This window comes from Saimiri boliviensis, chromosome 6, assembly GCF_048565385.1.
Source record: "Saimiri boliviensis isolate mSaiBol1 chromosome 6, mSaiBol1.pri, whole genome shotgun sequence".
NCBI classification, from domain to species: domain Eukaryota; kingdom Metazoa; phylum Chordata; class Mammalia; order Primates; family Cebidae; genus Saimiri; species Saimiri boliviensis.
Window position 1 is genome coordinate 69,242,310 of NC_133454.1, and position 23,893 is coordinate 69,266,202.

A 23,893-nucleotide genomic window follows, 5' to 3' on the forward strand; every position below is an offset into this window, starting at 1 on the left:
GATAGCACACAAAAAATGAATTACAAAGGTCACTAAAACATACAGTTTCCCAAACTCACTCTCAATAAAAGAAACGAAAAATAGAAAAATACTGAGATAACATCTCCTCAACCCCATCACATTCACAAAAATCCAACTGTTTGAAAATATACTGGTGGGAAGGGGGCACTGTGAGGAAATTGGGACACACGTACATTAACAGTAGGAAAATAAATTGAAAATCTCTATAAGATGAAAACTTGGCAATATCTATCAAAACTGACGTAATAATCATACTTCTGGGAATGAATCCTACAGATACACTTACACACACAAAACGACCCTATATAGGCTTGTTTACCGCAGTTTTGTTTGAATTTAAAAAAAGAGAGAGAGACTAGAAACACCCTTACAAGGGATTCATTACATAAATTACGATTCAGGCATACTTTGGAGAGACTACAGGTTCAGTTCGAGACCAATGCAATAAAGCGAGTATCACAATAGAGGAAGTCACAAGAAATTTTTGGTTATGTTTACACTACAGTGTAGTCTATTAAGTGTGCAATTGTATTATGTCTAAAAAATGTACATACCTTAATTTAAAATACTTTATTGCTTAAAAATGCTAATGATCATCTGAGCCTTCAAAAAGGCATAATTTTTTTGCTGGTGGAGGGTCTTATCTCGATGCTGATGGTTGTTGACTGATCAGGGTGGTGGTTACTGAAGGCTTGGGTGGTTGCAGCATTTTCTTAAAATAAGACAACAATGATGTTGGCTGCATGAATTGATTTTTTTTTCCTTCTGGGAAAGATTTCTTTGAAGCATGAAATGCTGTTTTACAACATTTTACCCACAGTAGAACTTCTTTCAAAACAGAAGGCAATCCTTTCAAACTTGCTGCTGCTTTATCAACTATGTTTATGTAATACTCTAAATCCTTTGTCATTTCAACAACATCCACAGGACAGGACATTATTACTTCACAGGAGAAGATTCCATCTCAAGAAACCACTTTCATTGTTCATCCATAAGAATCTACTCCTCATCTAGTCAAGTTTTATCATAAGATAGTTATTTCTTCCACTAAAGACCTGAAACACTCAAAGTCATCCACAGAGGCTGGAATCTACTTCCAAGCTCTTATTAATATTGATATTTTGACCTCCTCCCATGAATCAAAAATATTCTAAATGCACCCAGAACAGTGAATCCTTTCCAGAAGGCCGACTGCCCAAATCCACTAGAGGAATCATTATGGCAGTTATAGCCTTACAAAATGTGTTTTTTTGTGTTTTTTTTTTGTTTTTGTTTTTGACGAAGTCTGTCAGCCAGGCTGGAATGGCAGTGGCACAATCATAGTTCACTGCAGCCTCAACCTCCTGGCTCAAGCAATCCTCCCACCACAGCACACCTGGTTAATTTAAAAAAAAAAAAAAAAAAAACTGTAGAGACAGAGTCTCACTATGTTGCCCAGGCTGGTCTTAAACTCCTAGGCTCAAACAATCCACTTGCCTAAGCCTCCCAAAGTGCTGGGATTACAGGCATGAGCCACCATGCCCAGTCTAAAATTTATTTCTTAATAAGACCTAAAAGTTTAAATTATTTCTTGTTTCATGGGCTGCACAATGGACATTATGTTAGCAGGCATGAAAATAATATTAATCTTGTACATCTCCATCAGAGCTCTTGGATGAGTAGGTGCACTGTCAGTGGGTTGTAATATTTTGAAAGGAATCTTTTTTTTTTCTGGGCAGTAGGTCTCAATAGCGGGCTTAAAACATTCAGTAAACCATGTTGTAAACAGATGTGGTGTCATCCAGGCTTTGTCCTTTTTAAGGACCCTAGTATTTTGAGAATGGTAAAGGAACATCAGCTTCAACTTAAAGTCAGCACCTGCATTAGTCCCTAACAAGGGAGTCAGCCAGTCTTTGAAGCTTTGAAGCCAGGCATTAACTTCCTTATCTATGAAAGTCCTAGATGGCATCTTCTTCCAATAAAGGCTGCTTTGTCTATACTGAAAATCTGGTGTTTAGTGTAGCCATCTTCATCAACAATCTTAGCTAGATAACTTGCTGCAGTTTCTCCAACAGTACTTGCTATTTCGTTTCACACTTTCACATTCTGTAAATGGGGCTTCTTTCCTTAAACTTTGTTAACCAACCTCTGCTAGCTTCCAACTTTTCTTCTGCAGCGTCCTCACTCTCCTGACCTTCATAGAAATTAGAGAGTTAGGGTCTTGCTGTGGATTGGACTTTAGATTAAGAGAATGTTGTGGCTGGTCTGATCTTCTATTCAAACCATTAAAACTTACAATAAGGCTATTTTGCTTTCTTATCATTCACGTGTTCACTGGAGTAGCACTTTCAATTTCGAGAACTTTTCCTTTGCTAACTGTTCAGTACAAGAAGCCTAGCTTTCAGCCTATCTTGGCTTTCAACATGCCTTCCTCACTAAGCTTAATCATTTCTAGCTTTTAACTAAAAGTGAGAGACATGAGAGTATTCCTTTCATGTGAACACTTAGAGGCCATTATAAGTTTATTAACTGGCCTAATTTCAATATCGTTGCAATTTTGGAAACATGCAGGCCCAAGGAGAGGGAGAGAGATGGGAGAATGTCCAGTTGGTGAAGCAGTCAGAGCACACACATTTATTTATTAAGTGCATCATCTTACACGAGCATAGTTTGTTGTGGCCCAAAACAATTATAATAGTAACATCAAAGATCACTGATTATGGATTAAAGTAACAGATAATAATAAAAAACTTTGCGTTATCATGAGAATTATCAAAATGTGACACAGAGACACAATGTGAGCACACACTGTTGGAAAAATGGTGCCTACAGACTTACTTGACATGGGGTTGCCACAAACCTTCAGTTTGTAAAATATACAAGGCTGGGCGCAGTGGCTCATGCCTATAATCCCAGCACTTTGGGAGGCCAAAGCAGGCGGATCACCTGAAATCAGCAGTTTTCTGTATCACCTGAGACCAGCCTGGCCAACATGATGAAACCCTGTCTCTACTAAAAATGTAAAAATTAGCTGGGCGTGGTGGCAGGTGCCCATTAATCCCAGCTACTTGTGAGGCTGAGGCAGGGAGAATTGCTTGAACCCAGAAGGCAGAGGTTTCAGTGAACCAAGATTGTGCCACTGCACTCCAGCCTGGGTAACAGAGCAAGACTCCATCTCAAAAAAACAAAAAACAAAACAAACAAACAAAAAACACACAGTACTGGGAAGCACAATAAAGCAAAGTGTAATAAAACAAGGTATACCTGTATCACTGTAGAATGCAGAAGCAATTTTATTTTATGTATTGACTATATTGAAAAGATCTCTAAGATATATTGTTAAAGGTGGTAGGGGGAGTAAGGTGCATGTGTTATGTTTTAAGTGTGCAAAGGAGTAGGGGTATAAGAATCCATATTTAAATTTTCTTGTATATGTAGAGACTAAAAATATATAAGAAACTAAGTTTTTCTTAAGGGCAAGAAAGGACTAGATAGAGGTCAAGTTATTCACTCTAACTTTTTATACTGTTCAGTTTTTAATGAATGCCTTCTCTATTCGAAAAAATAAAATATAGACCAGGTGAAGCGGCTCATGTCTATAATCTCAGTGCTTTGGCATGCTGAGATGGGAGAATTGCTTCAGCTGGGGAGTTCAAGGTTATAGTCATCATGCCACTGCACTTCAGCCTGGGTGATGGAGCAAGACCCTGTCTGTAATAAAATAATTAATTGGCCGGGTGTGGTGGCTCATGCCTGTAATCCCAGCTCTTTGAGAGGCTAAGGCAGGAGGACTGCTTGAAGCCAGGATTCAGATCAGCCTGGACTATAAGACAAGACCCTATCTCTAAAAAATAGTAAAATTAGCTAAGTGTGGTGGCATACACTTGTAGTCCCAGCTGCCTGGAGGTTGGGGCAAGAGAATTGCTTGAACCTAGGAGTTCAAGACTACAGTGGGCCATGATCACACCATTGCACTCTCGCCTGGGTGACAGAGCGAGATCTTGTCTAAAATTAATTAATATGGTATAGTGTAACAATTGATTCACAAAAATGCCACCAATACAGACCTTAGAGACTGGAACCTTGCAGAAGAAACAGGAAGTGTTATATGTTAACCAACACTAGATATGGGGAAAACTTTTTTACTAGAAAGAAAAATAAAATTATTTCAATTATAGAGTAATACACAATGAAAAGGTTAAATATGATAGGTAACAAAAGTATATGTTTTTTGTTGTTTTGGGTTCGTTTCTTTTTTTTTTTTTTTTTTGAGACAGGCTCTTACTCAGTTGCCCAGGCTGGAGAACAGCGGCACATCAGAGTTCACTGCAACCTCACACTTCTGGGCTCAAGCAATACTCCTGCTCAGCCTCCCAAGCAGCTAGGACTACAGGTGCATGCCACCATGCCTGGCTAATTTGTCAATTTTTCTGTAGAGATGAAAAAAAAAATGGTCCTACAAAAGGGTAGAGGTCTTGTTATATTGCCCAGGCTGGTCTCAAACTCCTGGCCTCACATGGCCAACACATGTATATTGTAATACCATGAGCAAATGCTAAGAAAACCTAACAAAACGCTATGCTTTAAAATAATATATGTATATAAGTCAAAATGAAACCCTAAGAATTCTTCAAGTAAATCACAAATAGGCTAAAAAAAAAAAAAAAAAAAAAAGAAACAGAAAAAGAAGAAGTGAAAGAAACAAATAATAAAATGGCACATGTAACCCCTACCATATCAACAATTACCTTAAATGCAAATGATCTAAATATATCATTTAAAAGTTAAAGATTAGTGGCTCACTCCTGTAATCCCAGCACTTTTGGAGGCTGAGGTGGGCGGATCATTTGAGATCAGGCATTCAAGATCAGCCTGCAACATAGTCAAACCCTGTCTCTACTAAAAATACAAAAGTTACCTGGGTGTGGTGGCGTGTGCCTGTAATCCTACCTACTTGGAAGACAGAGGCAGAAGAATTGCTGAAACCCGGGAGGTGGAGGTTGCAGGGAGCCCAGATGGCGACACCGCACTCCAGCCTGGGTGACAAAGCAAGACTCCATCTCAAAAAAAAAAAAAGTTACTGGCAAAGTTGATATAAAAATACAAAACTACACTGTATCCCGTCTACAAGAAACTCACTTCAAATATAACAATGTAAGTAGATTGAAAATAACAGAATGGGAAAAAGATATACTATGTGAACATGAATAAAAAGAAAGCAGGAGTGGCTAAATTAATTACACAGAGTATACTTTACAAGGTAATAGAACTCACCCGCTTCCAGTCAATATAGTTGTCTATTACATGCACTAAATATACTAACACAGACTAGTTACCATCATTTAGTTTATGTGGCAGACTTTAAAAATTAAATTGGAATTAAATTTTAAGAATGGATAATTTTAAAAATCAACCTTTACATTAAAAAAATAGAGAATTGCCGGGCGCGGTGGCTCAAGCTTGTAATCCCAGCACTTCGGGAGGCCGAGGCGGGTGGATCACGAGGTCAAGAGATCGAGACCATCCTGGTCAACATGGTGAAACCCCGTCTCTACTAAAAATACAAAAAATTAGCTGGGCATGGTGGCGTGTGCCTGTAATCCCAGCTACTCAGGAGGCTGAGGCAGGAGAATTGCCTGAACCCAGGAGGTGGAGGTTGTGGTGAGCCGAGATCGCGCCATTGCACTCCAGCCTGGGTAACAAGAGCGAAACTCCGTATCAAAAAAAAAAAAAAAAAATAGAGACTTAATTGGAGCAAAAAGGGAAATCAACCTTTATATTTTTTTAAAAAAAATAGAGTATTGGAGAAAAAAAGGGACACTACATAATGAGACAGGATTAACATACCAGGATGACATAATGTTTCTAAAAATGTATGCATCAAACAATAGATACATCAAAATACAATATATATAGCAAAAACTGAAAGACGTGTTTTTGCAGTACTAGAATCCAAAAATTGGTTGGGGACTTTTAATACCCCACTCTCATCAACTGATAGAACTACTATGCAGAAAATTCAGCATAGATATAGGAGAATTGAACAACATAATCAACCAACAGAATCTATTATTTCACCCAACATCAGCAGCATAGATATTTTTCAAGCACCATGGACCACCCAAAGTAGAACATATCATGGGTAAAAAAAAAAAAAAAAAAAAAAAAAACACCTCAATAAACATAAAAGAATTGAAATGATACAGAGTGTGTTCTCAGACCATAATGAAATCAAACTAGAAATCAATAGCAAAAAAAAAACCAAACAAACCCAGAAAAATCACCATTAGAAATTAAGCAACACAATTCTAAATAATCCATGGGTCAAAGAAGTCTGAAGAAAAACTTAGAAACACAAAAAACTGAATAAAAATAAAAACAGAATATATTAAAATATGTGGAATGCAGCTAACACAGTGCTGAGAGAAATTTATGACAAATGTCTTCACCTAAATGGAATTGAATGCTAAGTAATTAGAAAAGAGAGTATGTCTTAAAGCAATAATCTAAGTTCCCACCTTAAGAAATTAGAAGAGCAAAATAAACCCAAAGAAAGTAGGACAGAAATACTACAGATAATGAAATTAAAAACAGAAAAGCAAAGGGAAAATCAATGAAACAAAGATCTAGTTCTCAAGAAATTCCATACATTTTTAAATTCAATAAATAGCAAGTCTGACAAAGAAAAAGAGAAGATACAAACCACCAACATCAGAAATGAAACAGGACATGAATATAGATCCTGTAGCCATTAAAAGGATAATAAGAAACTACCACAAACAAATTTGCACTCATAAATTTGACAACTTAGAAGAAATGGATCAATTCCTCAAAACCAAGATGAAGCAGAAAATCTGGAAAGTCCTATAACTAAAAAAGAAATGAAGTTCATCAATTAAAAGCTTCCAAACATAGAAATCTCCAGGCCTAGATGGCTTCATTAGGTAATTCTTCTGAACATTTAAAGAATTAATATCAATCTTACACAGTCTTTTCCAAAAAATAGAAAAGAAATAAACACTCACAAACTCATTTTATGAGGCCAGTATTATACCGACCAAAATCAAAGGCAAGTATGAAATAAGAATACTACACAACAAAATGTCTCATGAATACAGAGACAAATTGAATCTAGCAATGTATTTTAAAAAATTATATATCATGACCAAGTGGAATTTATTTCAAATAAGCAAGGCTGGTTTAGCAGAAAATCAATCAATATAATCCAGCATATCAACAGACTAAACAAGAAAAAACTTATATCAATTGAACAGAAAAAGCACTTCATAAAATCCACTCATTCATAAAAACTTCCCAAAAACTAGTAGCAGAAGTGTACTCCATCAACCTGATGAAGAGCATCTACAAAAAACCTACATCTGGCATCATACTTCATGATGAAAGACTGAATGTTTTCTTTTTAAGATCAGGAACAGAGCAATGATGTCCACTTTCTTCATTTTTTTTTTTTTTTTTTTTTTTTTCTTGATACAGAGTCTCACTCTGTCACCTGGCTGGAGTGCAGTGGTGCAATCTCAGCTCACTGCAACCTCTGCTACCTGGGTTCAAGCAATTCCCCTGCCTCAGCCTCCCAAGTAGCTGGCACTAAAGGTGCGCACCACCATGCCCGGCTAATTTTTTGTATTTTAGTAGAGACAGGGTTTCACCATGTTGGCCAGGAAGATCTCAATCTCCTGACCTTGTGATCCATCCGCCTCAGCCTCCCACAGTCTTAGGATTACAGGCGTGAGCCACCGCGCCTGGCCCCCTTACTCTTATTCATTCAGCATAGTATTGAAAGGTCTAGTCAATAAAATATGAAAATTTTAGTCAATAAAATAAAACAAGAAAAAGAAATAAACAGCATACTGATCGGAAAGGAAGAAATAAAACTGTCCCTATTTACAGATGACAGTTGTGTACACAGAAAATCCCAAGGAATCTATGTAAATATTCTGAGAACTAGGTGCATTCAGCAAGGTCAAAGGATACAAGATCAACAAGTATTTTTATGTACTAACAAAAAACATGCAGAAATTGAAATTGAAATCATAATTCCAATTATAATCACTCCAAGAAAATGAAATGCTTAGGTACAAATCTAACAAAATATGTACAGACTTTGTATGCTGAAAGCCATAAAACACTAATGAAAAAGTCAAAGACCCAAATATATGAAGAGATACACCATGTTCATGAACTGGAAGACTCAAAAAACTGGTGAATAAAGAAGAATCATCATATCTTATAAACATTTTCCAGTTACCTGACTCCTGTTTGATTTGGATGGTAGGTTTGATACCAGGTGGCAAAGGAGATTGCTGAGGCTGTTGCTGATGAGATACTGGAGAAGGCTGGGCCACTGGTTGCTGTGTCTGCTGTTGCACTTGATATAACTGCTGCTTAGGAGACTGCTGATGTTGTTTAGGAAACTGTGCAAGAATCTGAGTTGGGGCACTCACTAAGCTTTTGGGAGAAGGAAGTCTGGTTGATGCCATTTTGATTGCTGATGTAGATACACCTATAGAAAAGGAGTAAGAGAAAAGAGAATTTGGTAGAAAAGCAAAATTAAAGTTACCGCTGGTTATATAGTAGATAACAGTTTAAAGACTAGACAAATCCATAAAAGTACAATTTACTGAGCACAGTCAGATGACTGTGTGGTACCTTACATATTTGACATCCAGTCCTCAACCTCTGCAAGGGAGGCAAACATTTGCTCTTAGATTTTAAAAATGAACTCATTTTCCCTTGGGAAGAGTAAGAATGAAAGAAACAAATTATCAGACAAGATATTTCCAGATTTGCCTCTTAATATATTTTCTATTAGAAAATACAAGTTCTCAATGTGAATAATATAAGAACAAAGCAAATTTATTAATTTTTGAATCCTATTTATATGTCATATATTTTTCAAATATTATTTTTCAGGTTATACTCAGCCAATTTAAACATAGTACCATATGAAATAACTCACATTCATCTTCTGAATAAAATAAAGTCATTTCCTTTTCTCTGAGGATGATGAAGAGGAAAAAAATTTTTTAATAAAAAAGGAAAGTCATTTCTTAAGAACTCTGAGTCATTAAATAATCACGTGAAAAGTTGTAAGTTGGCATACTCAATATATCCACAGCAAAAATATTCTGATGATATAAGGTTCTTTTCAACGGGATTCTAATATTAACAAGTACACATAGGTAAGGAGCACTAGTACTTTTCACTAAAGATGCATGAGTTTCAGATATTCTTCCCTCTCTCAGATTTTTCATCTGTAATTTTTCTTAATTCATCAACTATCTAAAAGGACTATTATCTGTCAATAAGTTAATATTCCTAACCAAGAGACCCTGGAATATAACTCATCCTATTACTTTTAGGCACTGCTGAAACAATAAAAAGAAACTAACAGCCTAATTCTCAAGTACTTAGGATGTTTTCCCACCCCTTCCTCTACCACATCCCCACCATGACAAATACACTGTATTACAGAAAAGAATTTAAATAATATCACATTCTTATGTAAAATGTCTCTCAAGAATGATAAAGATGAAGAAAGATAAAACTTGAGAAGTCACTATGACGCTCTAGATCTCAGTGTCCTCATTTGTTGAATTTTTCCTTGCCTTGCATCTCTAAGAGCTGTTGTGCAGATCAAGATCAATCATAGACTGAGGGACACTCTGAAAGGAGACAAGAATGCCAGGTGCAGTGGCTCACACCTGCAATCCCAGCACTTTGGGAGGCTGAGGCAGGCTTATCACCTGAGATCAGGAGCTCAAGACCAGCCTAGCCAACAGAGTGAAATCCCATCTCTACTAAAAATACAAAAATTAGCCAGATGTGGTGGCACACACCTGTAATCCCAGCTACTCAGGAGGCTGAGGCAGGAGAATCACCTGAACCTGGAAGGTGGAGGTTGCAGAGAGCCAAGATGGCCTTACTGCACTCCAACCTGGGCGACAGAAGGAAACTGTGCCTCAAAAAAAAGAAGAAGAAGAAAGAGAGGGAGGGAGTGAGGGAGGGAGAAAGGAAGGGAGGAAGGAAGGGAAGGAAGGTAGTCAGAATCACCTGGAAGGTTTACTTCCATTATTTATATAGTTCTCCATCTCCCTTATCCCGGCTCCTTCCTGAATACTAGTAACATGTGTGTTCCGTATTGCTTAGTTGTGCTGAACTAGACTATCTCTGGAGCCTCTTTCCTTGCCAACATTTTATGACTCAATGAGTATAAAGTTATCCAAGTGAAAGATATTTTTAAACTACCTAACACACTAAACTTTATATGGCACTCATAATGTATGGCCTTACATTAAATGAAGATAATCATGTACATGGGTAACTCCCTAACTAAACTGTTGTTGCAGGATCTCTGGGGTATCACGTCGCCAGCCAGAAACATCTGTAGCCAGCAGCACCTTCTGCCTGAGTATTGCTTGCGCCCACTGGGCTCATTCCGCCCACCTGGCCCAGCAGGCCGTGTTTGGCTTGTGCTACCGGCCCAAATCTCACACCTGTCAACAGTGAGCCAGGCGCAGATGCCAGCTGCTGCAGTGGGGTGGGCATTTCCAGGCACTGGCAGAGATGCCAGCTCCAAGCAAGGATATGGCTGGATCAGATGTACCACAGGTAGATCTGCTGCAGGCATCTGCACCTGAATGAGGGGAGCACAAAGGCACCTGAAAGCTTGGAGACACCATAACTACAGAGTCCCAAAGAGTGTCACAGCCCTGGCTTGGGGAGTCCCTAGGTCTGGCCTCCCGGAAGGGCAGCTCTTCTCTCCTCCTTGTCACTGGCAACATAGGGAGCAGATGAGCATGTTTCAGCCCTGTTTGTGTTACACCTTTTTCAGTCCCGGTATTTATCGGGTCCCCAGTTCTTGTCCCGCATCCGGGAAGAATGAAGTACTCAGACAACTGGAGGGTAAGCAAGGCAGATAGGGGCTTCACTGAGCAACAGAACAGCTCTCAGAAGATCCAAAGTGAGTAGCTCCTTCCCACAGGAGACCCACAGCAGAGAGAAGACCCACAGTGGGTAGCTCCTTTCCACAGGCAGGTCATCTCCATGTGTGTTGGGGTCAGGCTACTCAGGGGCCCAGAGAGAGGAAGTGCATACTGATTGGTGGATAGGCAGCTTCTCACCCCTCTGTGGACTCCACCTGAAACTGACAGCCCAGACCCCATGCTTCAAGCCATCCCTGGCTTGAGGGTAGGGCTTCACTGGGACCTGCCCATTTCCACCTAGGAGCCTGTCTGCCTCCTGCTGCCATCAATCATGGTGTCCACAGAGCCCAGGCTGTTCGTGGGAAGGGGCACCTGCAGACCCACATCAACCCATCCTTGGCCCCTGCTTTAGCTTAATTCCCGTGCTCACTGGCACCCAAAGTCTGGAGGGGGGTTAGGTGGCAGAGGGCTGGCACTTTGGAGCCTTCAGGGGCAAGGGGGGGTTTCCCTGGCCCGAGAGCACAGGGTTGCCCAGGTCTGTGCAGGAATGCGACCTACAGTGGGTAGCTCCTTTCCACTGGCAGGTATTCCCGTCTGTCGGAGTCTAAGTCTGGGTTTTTCATGGGCTCAGCAGGGAGGAAGTGCATGCTGATTGGTCCATGGGCGGTCATGGGTAGGCGGGAAAAAGCCCTGTTTCTCACTCCAGTCTGTGGACTGCGAGTCCACTGCACCCGCTGCAGCTGCAAACAGGAGGACAGGGCTCCCGCCCTGCCAACTCAGAAAAGAGTGGTGTTCCCATCTGTTCCTGGCTCCCTGTGGGCTCTGTGGAATGGGCAGCTCCAGCCATACCTCCCCTGCTGCAGCCAGTGCCTTTGGAGCAGCTACTCCAGATGGGCCACCATTGCCATCACTATGATCTCCATATACTTTTGTATAGGAAAAGCCTCTGATGTGAAAGCATTAAGGATGCTTGTATTTATTTTTGTAATCAGATAATTGTATTTAATTTATTTATTATTATTTTGAGATGGAGACTAGCTCTGTGGCCAAGGCTGGAGTGCAGTGGCATGATCTTTACTCACCACAACCTCTGCCTCCCGGTTCAAGTGATTCTCCTTGCCTCAGCCTCCTGGGTAGCTGGGATTACAGGCATGCACCACCACATCTGGCTAAGTTTTGTATTTTTAGTAGAGACGGGGTTTTACCATGTTGGCCAGGCTGGTCTCGAACTCCCGACATCTAGTGATCGGCCAGCCTTGGCCTCCCAAAGTGCTGGGATTACAGGCATGAGCCACGGTGCCCAGCCAGAATTATATTTATTCCATGCCTTCAACACATAAAAACATTAACAGCTGTATGACCTAATTAAAGAATTTAATCTTTCTGAGTATCTACTCATTCAATAAAATCTTGAGTACATACTTTAGGCTAGATCCTGGGGATACTATTTTGTATTCATCGAACAGTTCCTACCTTCAGGAAGGTTAGAGAAGACAATCAAATGGTCCCACAAATCTATCATTATGAACTAATAAATGTTTTTGTTTTAACAAGTACAAGGTCTTCTTACTCTTCCGTCACCCTTAGCTTCCCAAACAATTCCATACTAAAGCCAGCTGGTGGTATAAAGCAAGATGGACAGCTAGGCAGCTAAGCAGAAGAGTAGTCTAACATGAGGTGTCAGAGCTTACTATGGAGACTGGCTTACCATGGGAGACACAGTAGGAGGAGGAGAGCATCTACACTGGGAAGAGTTCATGGGACAACTAACCATGTAAAGTTAGAACCTAAGTGGGATAAAGTAGGCTTCCATGAGTGTGAGCTACCTAGCACAGGATCTCAAAGCTTCAGCAGGGTATCCACAGGAAGGAGTGAGTACTTTAGGGTGAGTACAGAGTCCAAACTGGGTGAGGGCTTTTGCCTGAAAGGGTCACCTGGCATGAATGTCGGAGCTGACCAGATTGAGATAGGCATCCATGCAAAGGGGTAGCTGAGGGAGGATGTCAGAACTCAGGCGGGGAGGATGTCAGAACTCAGGCGGGGCTAGGCACAGTGGCTCATACCTATAATCTCAGCATTATGGGAGTCCAGGCAGACGGATCACTTGAGACCAGGAGTTCAAGAGCAGCCTGGTCAACATAGCAAGACCCTGTCTCTACCAAAAAAAGAAAGAAAGAAAGAAAAAAAAAAAAAGCCGGGCCCAGCAGCGTGCACCTGTAGTCTCAGACACTCAGGAGGCTGAGGTGGGAGGATCCCTTGACCACAGGAGTAAGCCATGATCGTGTCACTATACTCCAGCTTAGGTGACAGAGTGAGACCCTCCATCTCTTTAAAAAAAAAAAAAAAAGAACTCAGGTGGGATGAGGAAAGAGTATGAAGATATCAGAGTCTCAGTGGAATGAGAAGAGCATCTGCATAGGGGAGGGGGCAACAGCCACAATGACATGAGATTGGTTACATTTCAGGACACTAGTAAGTACATTCACGATAATAGAAGTTTGGTTTTTTTACTATCAAAGAGAGAAAGGGAGAAAACAAGTTAACATGCAGTGTTTGATTGAAATTGGATATATCAGTATGAACTCAGTTTTCCATATATGAAAATACAGATGTACATGTGAGCTGTTTATGGGAGTCCAGGCAGACGGATCACTTGAGACCAGGAGTTCAAGAGCAGCACACACATACACACACACACACACACACACAAGCAATAAGCATATCTAGCAGCCAGATCTTAGCTTCTAATTACTACTTTCCTCTATAAGAAACCAAGACCCCTCGAAAAAAATGACTGATTGCAAGGCTTGAGTAGAAGTATAAGATGAACCTAGTAAACCTAGAAAACATTTTTCCCCTCTTTTGTAATTTCTTTAAAAGAAAATATCTGTTTGAAGCAAAAGTATTAACAATGCAATGTGAAGTTTATAAATATATGTAGAATTAAAGTGTATGACCAACCATAGCACAAAGAAGGGAGAGAGGAAATGGAAGTACTTTTTTAAGATTCTAACAGAATACGTGAAATGGTATATTATTTCAATGCAGACTGTTATAAATTTTTTTTCTGCTTCTCCTCACCCTCCAGGATATCTGACAGTCACTGGAGACATTTTTTATTTTCATAACGAGTGTCGGCAAGCATATGCTACTGGCATCTAGTAGGTAGAGGTTAGGGCTATAATGCACAGGTCAACCTCAAAAACAAAAAATTATTTGGTCCAAAATGTCAACAATGTGGAGGCTGAGAAGCCTACTCTAGAGCAATTATTGTTTTTTTTAAGTGCAGCTACCCAGTGGAGAAAATAAAATTAAATCCTTAAAAGAAAATCAATAAATCTAAAAGAAGACTGGAAAGGAGAGGAAAAGGAACAAAGAACATATGAGACAAATGAAAACAACTGTCAAGATGATAGACTTAAATTCAATCCTACTGATAATTAATATTAAATGTAAAAGGACTACGCATTTCAATTAAAGGTCAGAGATCATCAGACTGGAAAACAAGACCAAACTATACAATGTTCATAAGAGGCACAGATGGGTTAAGAATACAGTAACAACAAAAAAAGATGTATAAAGCAGGCCAGGCGCAGTGGCTCATGCCTACAATCCCAGAACTGGGAGGCCAAGGCAGATGGATCACCTGAGTTCAGAAGTTCCAGACCAGCCTGGCCAAAATGGTTAAACACTGTCTCTACTAAAAATACAAAAATTAGCCAGGTGTGGTGGTGTGCACCTGTAATCCTAGCTACTCAGGAGGCTGAGGCAGGAGAATCACTTGAACCTAGGAGGCAGAGGTTGCAGTGAGCCAATATCACACCACTGCACCCCAGCCTGGGCGACAGAGCAAGACTCCATCTCAAAAGGAAAAAAAAACAAAAGATGCATCAAGCAAACAGTAGTCATAAGAAAGTTGGAGTGGCTATATTAACATCAGAAAAGGCGGGCATGGAAACATTGGTGGTAACATCATGGATTACCAGAGATAAACAGGGATGGCTCACGATAAAACGGGGGTTCATTCATCAAGAAGATGCAATAATCCTAAGAGTATGTGTATAAAAACTGACAAAATTAAAGGGATAAATGTACAAAGCCACAATTGTAACTAGAGATTTCTACACTAATCTTTCAGTAAATGACATAACAAGTAAACCAAAAAAAGAAAGAAATAACGTGAAAAGAAGAATCTGACCAAGTCCATCAACCAAGTAAATCTCATGGACATGCACAGAACCAAATGTAAAGTCAGTTGTTCTAAAACCATTTATTAAATAATCAAATGCAGCATATACTCTTGGTTGCCTAATTTCCTTTCTCCTCTGCCCTACTCTTTTCTCATAGAAACCTGCTTTTTCCCCCCAAGAATCCACAAGGCATTGGCATGTACTTTCAGAGGGCTGGCCCTAAGCCAGTCATACAAGCAATTCCTAATTGATCTAAGCCAGTCATGGTGGCCCCATTACTTTTGCCAACAACTAGTTTAGGCAGGACATAAGACACAGTTGTGGCCAGCATAAAGTGAGAATCTCATGGAAGACTTCTGGGAAAGATACTTTCTTTCCTAAGACAGATCCACAGAAGGGGATTGTCTCTTTTCTCTGACATTGTCACAGTTAGATGTAGTACCTGAAATGTACTCAACTTGCCCAGGATGAGAATTACCTGAGAAAAAAGCCAATATACCAGGAAGAACAAAGAGAAAGGTGAAAAGAAATTACTTGATAGCTCCAATGAGCTACTGCCTAACTTAAGCCTCCCTTCTGGATTTCTGGTTTTGTGAGATAATAAATTTTATTGTGGAAAACCAGTAACTTGATCAATGCAGATTTATGTAAAGATACTCATTCAATCACATCATATTTTGCAAGTAAGTTTAGATATCAACAATCCATATAAGAATCTCCAGATCCAGCTTAAAAAACTAAAAAATCATAGCATAAATAATCCACAGGCTCTATAACAACCACTTTATTAAACTTTGTTTTTGTTTTTCCGACAGTCTTGTTTTAATGCCCAGGATAGAGTGCAGTGGCACAATCATAGCTCAATGCAGCCTCCAAATCCTGGGCTCAAGCAATCTTCCTGCCTTAGGCTTCCCAAGCAGCTAAGACTACAGATGCACACTACCAAGCCCAGCTCATCTTTGTATTTTTTGTAGAGATGAGGTGGCACAATGTTACACAGGCTGATGTTGAACTCCTAGCTTCAAACAACCCTCCCTCTACGGCCTCCCAAAGTGCTAGGATTATAGGCATGAGACAATGTACTCAGCCTAAATTTATGAAACATTTAAATGTGCGCATGCACACACACTCACACACACACACACATACACACACACACACACACTACGGGCTACTGTGAATATCACTGAAAGAAAGACATTAATCCATGTTTGCAAGAACTGTGGGTTCATTAAATATGAAATACCCTGAGTTTTTAACATGAGCCCTAGAGAAACATGAAGTTCAAAACCTTTGAAAATGCCACGTAAGTGAAGAGGAAAGATAAGGCATAAATGTTAAGAACATTACCTGTGTTTTGTGTTACACACATAGACATTAAAGAAAAAAAATCAGGTGTAAAATGATATGAAGGTTGAGCATCACTTATCCAAAATGCTTGGGACCAGAAGTGTTTCATATTTTGAACGTTTTTCAGATTTGGGAATATCTCCATAAGCATGATGAGATATCTCGGGGATGTGTCCCAAGTTGAAACACAGAATTCATTTATGTTTCATATAAGCTTTATACACAGCCTGAAGATAAACTTTATAAAATATTTTAAATAATTTTGTGCAAAGTTTATATACACTGAACCATCAGAAAGCAAAGGTGTCACTATCTTTAGGCACCCATGTGGACAACCTGTGGTTGTTAGGTATCACCACCATTCCCGACTCTGAACTTGTATGCTACTGATAAGCAATCATTTTCATATTTATTTACATGTAAGTACTTAATAGTAAAAAAATTACATATTACTGATACAGTTAAAAAAAATATGTTCAGGATAATCTAGCAGCATAGGAGTATCACCAGAATACTTGTATCAGCTGTTAAACAAGAGCAAGGACAAATGAAGACAGGCTTTTCAGTCTCTATCTATGATCTTGTGTTTTGATTAAAAGGTTACTGTATACTGCTTCTGTATACAGTATTTATTTATAGGTAATAAGAAGCATCAGAAGCAGATAAGAGACCAGGAAGTGGGTCTTCCAGGGATAAGGAGGCATTCTGCTGAGCGATTTTTAAAAAATGTTTCCTCCAGAGTCATCTGTCTCATTAACAACAGTTTTTGTTTTAGAATTTTCTCTTTGATTGTATATGCTGACATGATTTCTTATTCTCCTATAAATGCACACCGCTCTAATCCTTCAGTAAGGTCATCACACATTTTTAACATGTTATATATAGGACTTTTTTCTGCAATATTAATGTCATCTTCATTATCACTCTTATGACCACCTTGACTCAGAACCATTTTGACTATTCCACAATCAGTCAATGAATGAGTAACTAGAGCCTCATGATGGATGTTAAAAACTTCTTAAATATCCACTTCATCCACCTTCCAGAAAGAGTCTGAAGGAATATTTCTTGCAAATGTGAGAGGAAGTATCAGACGTCATTTTTTTCTCATTTGACATACAAGATCCTTCAAAGTCACTAACTTGCTCATCATCATTAAACATCATCATTAAACAGGTTGAGCTAGGCATGCACAACTGTGTCTTTAGACACTATGTTCCAAGCATTGGCAACAGCATATATGGCATCCTTCATGTTAAACTCTTTTTGAAAATCTTCCACACTCATGCCTCTGTTCACTGCTGTTAGCATGCTGTTCATGAAAGCATTTTTTTTTTTTTTAATTACACTTTAAGTTCTGGGATGCACGTGCAAAACGTGCAGGTTACATAGGTATACACATGCCGTGGTGGTTTGCTGCACCCATCAACCTGTCATGTACGTTAGGTATTTCTCTTAATGCTATCCTTCGCCTAGCCCCTGCCCCTCTATAGGCCCCAGTGTGCGATGGTCCCCTCCCTGAGTCCATGTGTTCTCATTGTTCAACTCCCACTTATGAGTGACAACATGTGGTGTTTGATTTTCTGTTCCTGTGTTAGTTTGCTGATAATGATCGTTTCCAGTTTCTTCCATATCCCTGCAAAGGACATGAACTCATCCTTTTTTATGGCTGTATAGCATTCCTTGTTGTATATGTGCCACATTTTCTTTAACCAGTCTATCACTGATGGGCATTTGGGTTGGTTTCAAGTATTTGCTATTGTGAACAGTGCTGCAATTAACATACGTGTGCATGTGTCTTTATACTAGAATGATTTATAATCCTTTAGGCATATACCCAGTAATGGGATCGCTGGGTCAAATGGTATTTCTGGTTCTAGATCCTTGAGGAATCGCCACACTGTCTTCCACAATGGTTGAATTAATTTACACTTCCACCAACAGTGTAAAAACGTTCCTATTAGTTCCCTCCAACCTCTCCAGCATCTGTTGTTTCCTGACTTTTTAATGACTGTCATTCTAACTGGCATGAGATAGTATCTCATTATGGTTTTGATTTGCATTTCTCTAATGATCAGTGATGATAGCTTTTTTTTTCATGTTTGTTGGTCCCATAAATGTCTTCTTTTGAGAAGTGTCTGTTCATATCCTTTGCCCACTTTTTGAAGGAGTTCTTTCTTGTAAATTTGTTTTAAGTTCTTGGTAGACTCTGGATATTAGCCCTTTGTCAGATGGATAGATTGCAAAAACGTTCTCCAATTCTGTAGGTTGCCTATTCACTCTGATAAGTTTCTTTTGCTGTGCAGAAGCTGTTTAGTTTAAATAGATCCCATTTGTCAATTTTGGCTTTTGTTGCAATTGCTTTTGGTATTTTAGTCATGAAGTCTCTGCCCATGCCTATGTACTGAATGGTATTGCCTAGGTTTTCTTCTAGGGTTTTTATGGTTTTAGGTCATATGTTTAAGTCTTTAATCCATCTTGAGTTAATTTTTAGGTGTAAGGAAGGGATTGTTTCAGCTTTCTGCATATGGCTAGCCAGTTTTCCCAACACCATTTATTTAAAAGGGAATCCTTTCTCCATCTCTTGTTTTTGTCAGGTTTGTCAAAGATCAGATGGTTGTAGATGTGTGGCATTATTTCTGAGGCCTCTGTTCTGTTCCATTGGTCTATATATCTGTTTTGGTACCAGTACCATGCTGTTTTGGTTACCATATTCTTATAGTATAGTTTGAAGTCAGGTAGCATGATCTCTCCAGCTTTGTTCTTTTTGCTTAGGATTGTCTTGGCTATATGGGCTCCTTTTTGGTTCCATATAAGATTTAAAGTAGCTTTTTTCTAATTCTGTGAAGAAAGTCAATGGTAGCTTGATGGGGATAGCACTGAACCTGTAAGCTACTTTGGGCAGTATGGCCATTTTCACAATATTGATTCTTCCTATCCATGAGCATGGAATGTTTTTCAATTTGTTTGTGTAGTCTTATTTCCTTGAGCAGTGGTTTGTAGTTCTTCTTGAAGAGGTCCTTCAGATCCCTTGTAAGTTGTATTCCCAGGTATTTTATTCTCTTTGTAGCAATTGCGAATGGGAGTTCACTCATGATTTGGCTCCCTGTCTATTACTGGTGTATAGGAATGCTAGTGATTTTTGCACACTGATTTGTATCTGAGAGTTTGCTGAAGTTGTTTATCAGCTTAAGGAGATTTGGAGCTAACACAGTGGGGTTTTCTAAATATACAATCACGTCATCTGCAAACAGAGACAATTTGACTTCTTCTCTTCCTATTTGAATAAGCTTTATTTCTTTCTCTTGCCTGATTGCCCTTGTCAGAACTTCCAATACTATGTTGAATAGCAGTGGTGACAGAGAGCATCCTTGTCTTGTGCCAGTTTTCAAAGGGAATGCTTCCAGCTTTTGCCCATTCAGTATGATATTGGCTGTGGGTTTGTCATAAATAGTTCTTATTATTTTGAGATACATTCCATCAATACCTAGTTTATTGAGAGTTTTTGGCATGAAGGGCTGTTGAATTTTATTGAAGGCCTTTTCTGCATCTACTGAGATAATCATGTGGTTTTTGTAACTGGTTCTGTTTATGTGATAGATCATGTTTACCAATTTGCGTATCTTGAACTAGTCTTGCATTATCCCAGGGATGAAGCCAACTTGATTGTGGTGGATAAGCTTTTTGATGTGCTGCTAGATTTGGTTATTGAGGATTTTTGAATTGATGCTCATCAGGGATACTGACCTGAAATTTTCTTTTTTAGTTGAGGCTCTACCAGGTTTTGGTATCAGGATGATGCTAGCTTCATAAAATGAGTTAGAGAGGAATCCCCCTTTTTCTATTGTTTGGAATAGCTTCAGAAGGAGTGGTACCAGCTCTTCTTTGTACCTCTGGTAGAATTCGGCTGTGAATCCATCTGGTCCTTGGCTTTTTATGGTTGGTAGGCTATTAATTACTGCCTCAATTTCAGAACTTGTTATTGTTCTATTCAGGGATTTGACCTCTTCCTAATTTAGTCTTCAGAGGGTATATGTGTCCAGGAATTTATCCATTTCTTCTAGTTTTGATTTTTTGTTTTATTTTGTTTTGAGACAAAGTTTTGCTCTTGTCGCCCCAGTTGGAGTAGAATGGTGCAATCTCAGCTCACCACATCTGCCTCACAGATCGAAGCAATTCTCCTGCCTCAGCCTCCTGGGTAGCTGGGAATACAGGCATGTGCCACACACCCAACTAATTTTTTGTATTTTTAGTAGAGACGGCATTTCTCCATGTTAGTGGGGCTGGTCTTGAATTCCCGACCTCAGGTGATTGCCCACCTCAGCCTACCAAAGTGCTGGGATTACAAGTATGAGCCACCGCACCCAGCCTTCTTATAGATTTTCTAGTTCATTTGCATAAATGAGTTTATAGTATTCTCTGATGGTAGTTTGTATTTCTGTGGGATCAGTGGTGATATCCTCTTTATCATCTTTTATTGCATCTATTAGAGTCTTCTCTCTTTTCTTCATTAGTCTGGCTAGCGGTCTATCTTGTTAATCTTTTCAAAAACACAGCTCCTGGATTCATTGATTTTTTGAAGGGTTTTTCATGTCTCTATCTCCTTCAGTTCTGCTCTGATTGTAGTTATTTCTTGCCTTCTGCTAGCTTTTGAATTTGTTTGCTCTTGCTTCTCTAGTTCTCTTAATTGTGATGTTAGGGTGTTGATTTTAGATCTTTCCTGCTTTCTCCTGTGGGCATTTAGTGCTATAAATTTTCCTCTAAACATTGCTTTAGCTGTGCCCCAGAGATTCTGCTATATTGTGTCTTTGTTCTCATTGGTTTCAAAGAATGTATTTATTTCTGCCTTAATTTCGTTATTTACCCAGTAGTCATTCAGAAACAGCTTGTTCAGTTTCCATGTTATTGTGTGGTTTTGAGTGAGTTTCTTAGTCCTGATTTCTAATTTGATTAGAAATCACTGTGGTCTGAGAGACTGTTATGATTTCTGTTCTTCTGCATTTGCTAAGGAGTGTTTTACTTCTAATTAGGTGGTTGATTTTAGAATAAGTGCAATGTGGTACTACTGAGAAGAATGCATATTCTGTTCATTGGGGTGGAGAGGTCTGTAGATGTCTATTAGGTCCACTTGGTCCAGAGCTGAGTTCAAGTCCTGGATATCCTTAATTTTGTCTCTTTGATCTAATATTAACAGTGGGGTGTTAAGGTCTCCCAGTTTTATTGTGTGGGAGTCTATGTCTCTTTGTAGGTCTCTAAGCTTAAACTTGCTTTATGAATCTGGGTACTCCTGTATTGTGTGCATATATATTTAGGATAGTTAGCTCTTCTTGTTGCATTGATCCCTCTACCATTATACAATGTCCTAATGTCCTTCTTTGTCTTTTTTGATCTTTGTTGGTTTAAATTCCGTGAGAGACAGGATTGCAACCCATGGTTTTTTGTTTTTTGTTTTTTGTTTTTTTGCTTTCCATTTGCTTGGTAAATATTCCCCATCCCTTTATTTTGAGCCTATGTGTGTCTCTGTATGTGAGATGGGTCTCCTGAATACACTTTGATGGGTCTTGACTCTTTAACCAATTTGCCAGTCTGTGTCTTTTAATTGGGGCATTTAGCCCATTTACATTTAAGGTTAATATTGTTATGTGTGAATATGATCCCGTCATTATGATGCTAGCTGGTTATACCACCTGTTAGTTGTTGTAGTTTCTTCATATTGTCAATGGTCTTTACAATTTGGTATGTTTTTGCAGTGGCTGGTACCAGTTTTTCCTTTCCATATTTAGTGCTTCCGTCAGGAGCTCTTGTAAGTCTCTTGTGGTGACATCTCTCAGCATCTGCTTGTCTGTAAAGGATTTTATTTCTCCTTCACTTATGAAGCTTAGTTTTGCTGGATATACAATTCTGGATTGAAAATTCTTTTTTTTAAGAATGTTGAATATTGGCCCCCACTCTCTTCTGGCATGCAGGGTTTCTGCTGAGAGATCTGCTGTGAGTCTGATGGGCTTCCCTTTGTGGGTAACCTGACCTTTCTCTCTGGCTGCCCTTAACACTTTTTCCTTCATTTCAACCTTGGTGAATCTGACAATTATGTGTCTTGGGTTCTTCTTCTCGAGGAGTATCTTTGTGGTGTCCTCTGTATTTCTTGAATTTGAATGTTGGCCTATCTTGCTAGGTTGGGAATATTCTCCTGGATAATATCCTGAAGAGTGTTTTCCAACTTGGTTCCATTCTCCCTGTCACCGTTCAGATACACCAATCAAACATACATTTGGTCTTTTCACATAGTCCCATATTTCTTGGAGGTGTTGTTCAATCCTTTTCATTCTTTTTTCTCTAATCATGTCTTGACATTTTATTTCATTAAGTTGATCTTCAATCTCTGATATTCTTTCTTTTGCTTGATCAATTCGGCTACTGGTACTTGTGTATGCCTCATGAAGTTCTTGTGCTGTGTTTTTCAGCTCCCTCGGGTCATTTATGTTCTTCTCTGAACTGGTTATTCTAGTTAGCAATTCCTCAAACCTCTTTTCAAGGTTCTTAGCTTCCTTGCATTGGGTTAGAACATGCTCCTTTAGCTCGGAGGAGTTTGTTATTACACACTTTCTGAAGCCTACTTCTGTCAATTTGTCAAACTCACTGTCCATCCGGTTTTGTTCTCCTGCTGGTGAGGAGCTGTGATCCTTTGGAGGGCAAGAGGCATTCTTCTGGTTTTTGAAATTTTCAGCCTTTCTGCGCTGGTTTTTCCTCATCTTCATGGATTTCTCTACCTTTGGTTCTTTGATGTTGGTGACCTTTAAATGAGGTTTCTGTGTGAACATCTTTTTTGTTGATGTTGATGCTATTCCTATTTGTTAGTTTTTCTTCTAACAGTCAGTCCCCTCTGCAGCAGGTCAGTTGGATTTTGCTGGAGGTCCACTCCAGACCCTGTTTGCCTAGGTATCATCAGTGGAGGCTGCAGAACAGCAAAGATTGCTGCCTGTTCCTTCCTCCGGAAGCTTTGTCCCAGAGAGGCACTCACCAGATGCCAGCTGGAGCTCTCCTGTACGCAGTGTCTGTCGAACCCTGCTGGGAGGTGTCTCCCAGCCAGGAGGCACAGGGGTCAGGGATCCACTTGAGGAGGCAGTCTGTGCCTTAGCAGAGCTTGAGTGCTGTGATGGAAGATCTGCTGCTCTCTTCAGAACCAGCAGGCAGGAACATTTAAGTCTGCTGAAGTTGTGCCCACAGTCTCCCCTTTTCCCAGATGCTCTGTCCCAGGGAGATGAGAGTTTTATCTATCAGCCCCTGAGTGGGGCTGCTGCCTTTTTTTCAGAGATGCCCTGCCCAGAGAGGAGGAATCTAGAGAGGCAGTCTGGCTATAGGGGCTTTGCCAAGCTATGGTGGGCTTCTACCCAGTTCAAACTTCCCGATGGC

At 39.6% G+C, this 23,893-nt stretch overlaps 1 protein-coding gene across 9 annotated transcripts in view; it reads right to left on the bottom strand.

The window, feature by feature from the left end:
• The window catches only part of EMSY (EMSY transcriptional repressor, BRCA2 interacting), a 109,232-nt gene that overhangs the window by 48,930 nt on the left and 36,409 nt on the right, over positions 1-23,893 (bottom strand). For all 9 annotated transcript variants that reach the window (XM_074400897.1, XM_010334337.3, XM_074400900.1 and 6 more), the window contains one exon: positions 8,267-8,521. In XM_074400897.1, coding sequence (XP_074256998.1) covers positions 8,267-8,521 — 255 coding nt within the window. The remainder of the gene's footprint in view (positions 1-8,266; positions 8,522-23,893) is intronic.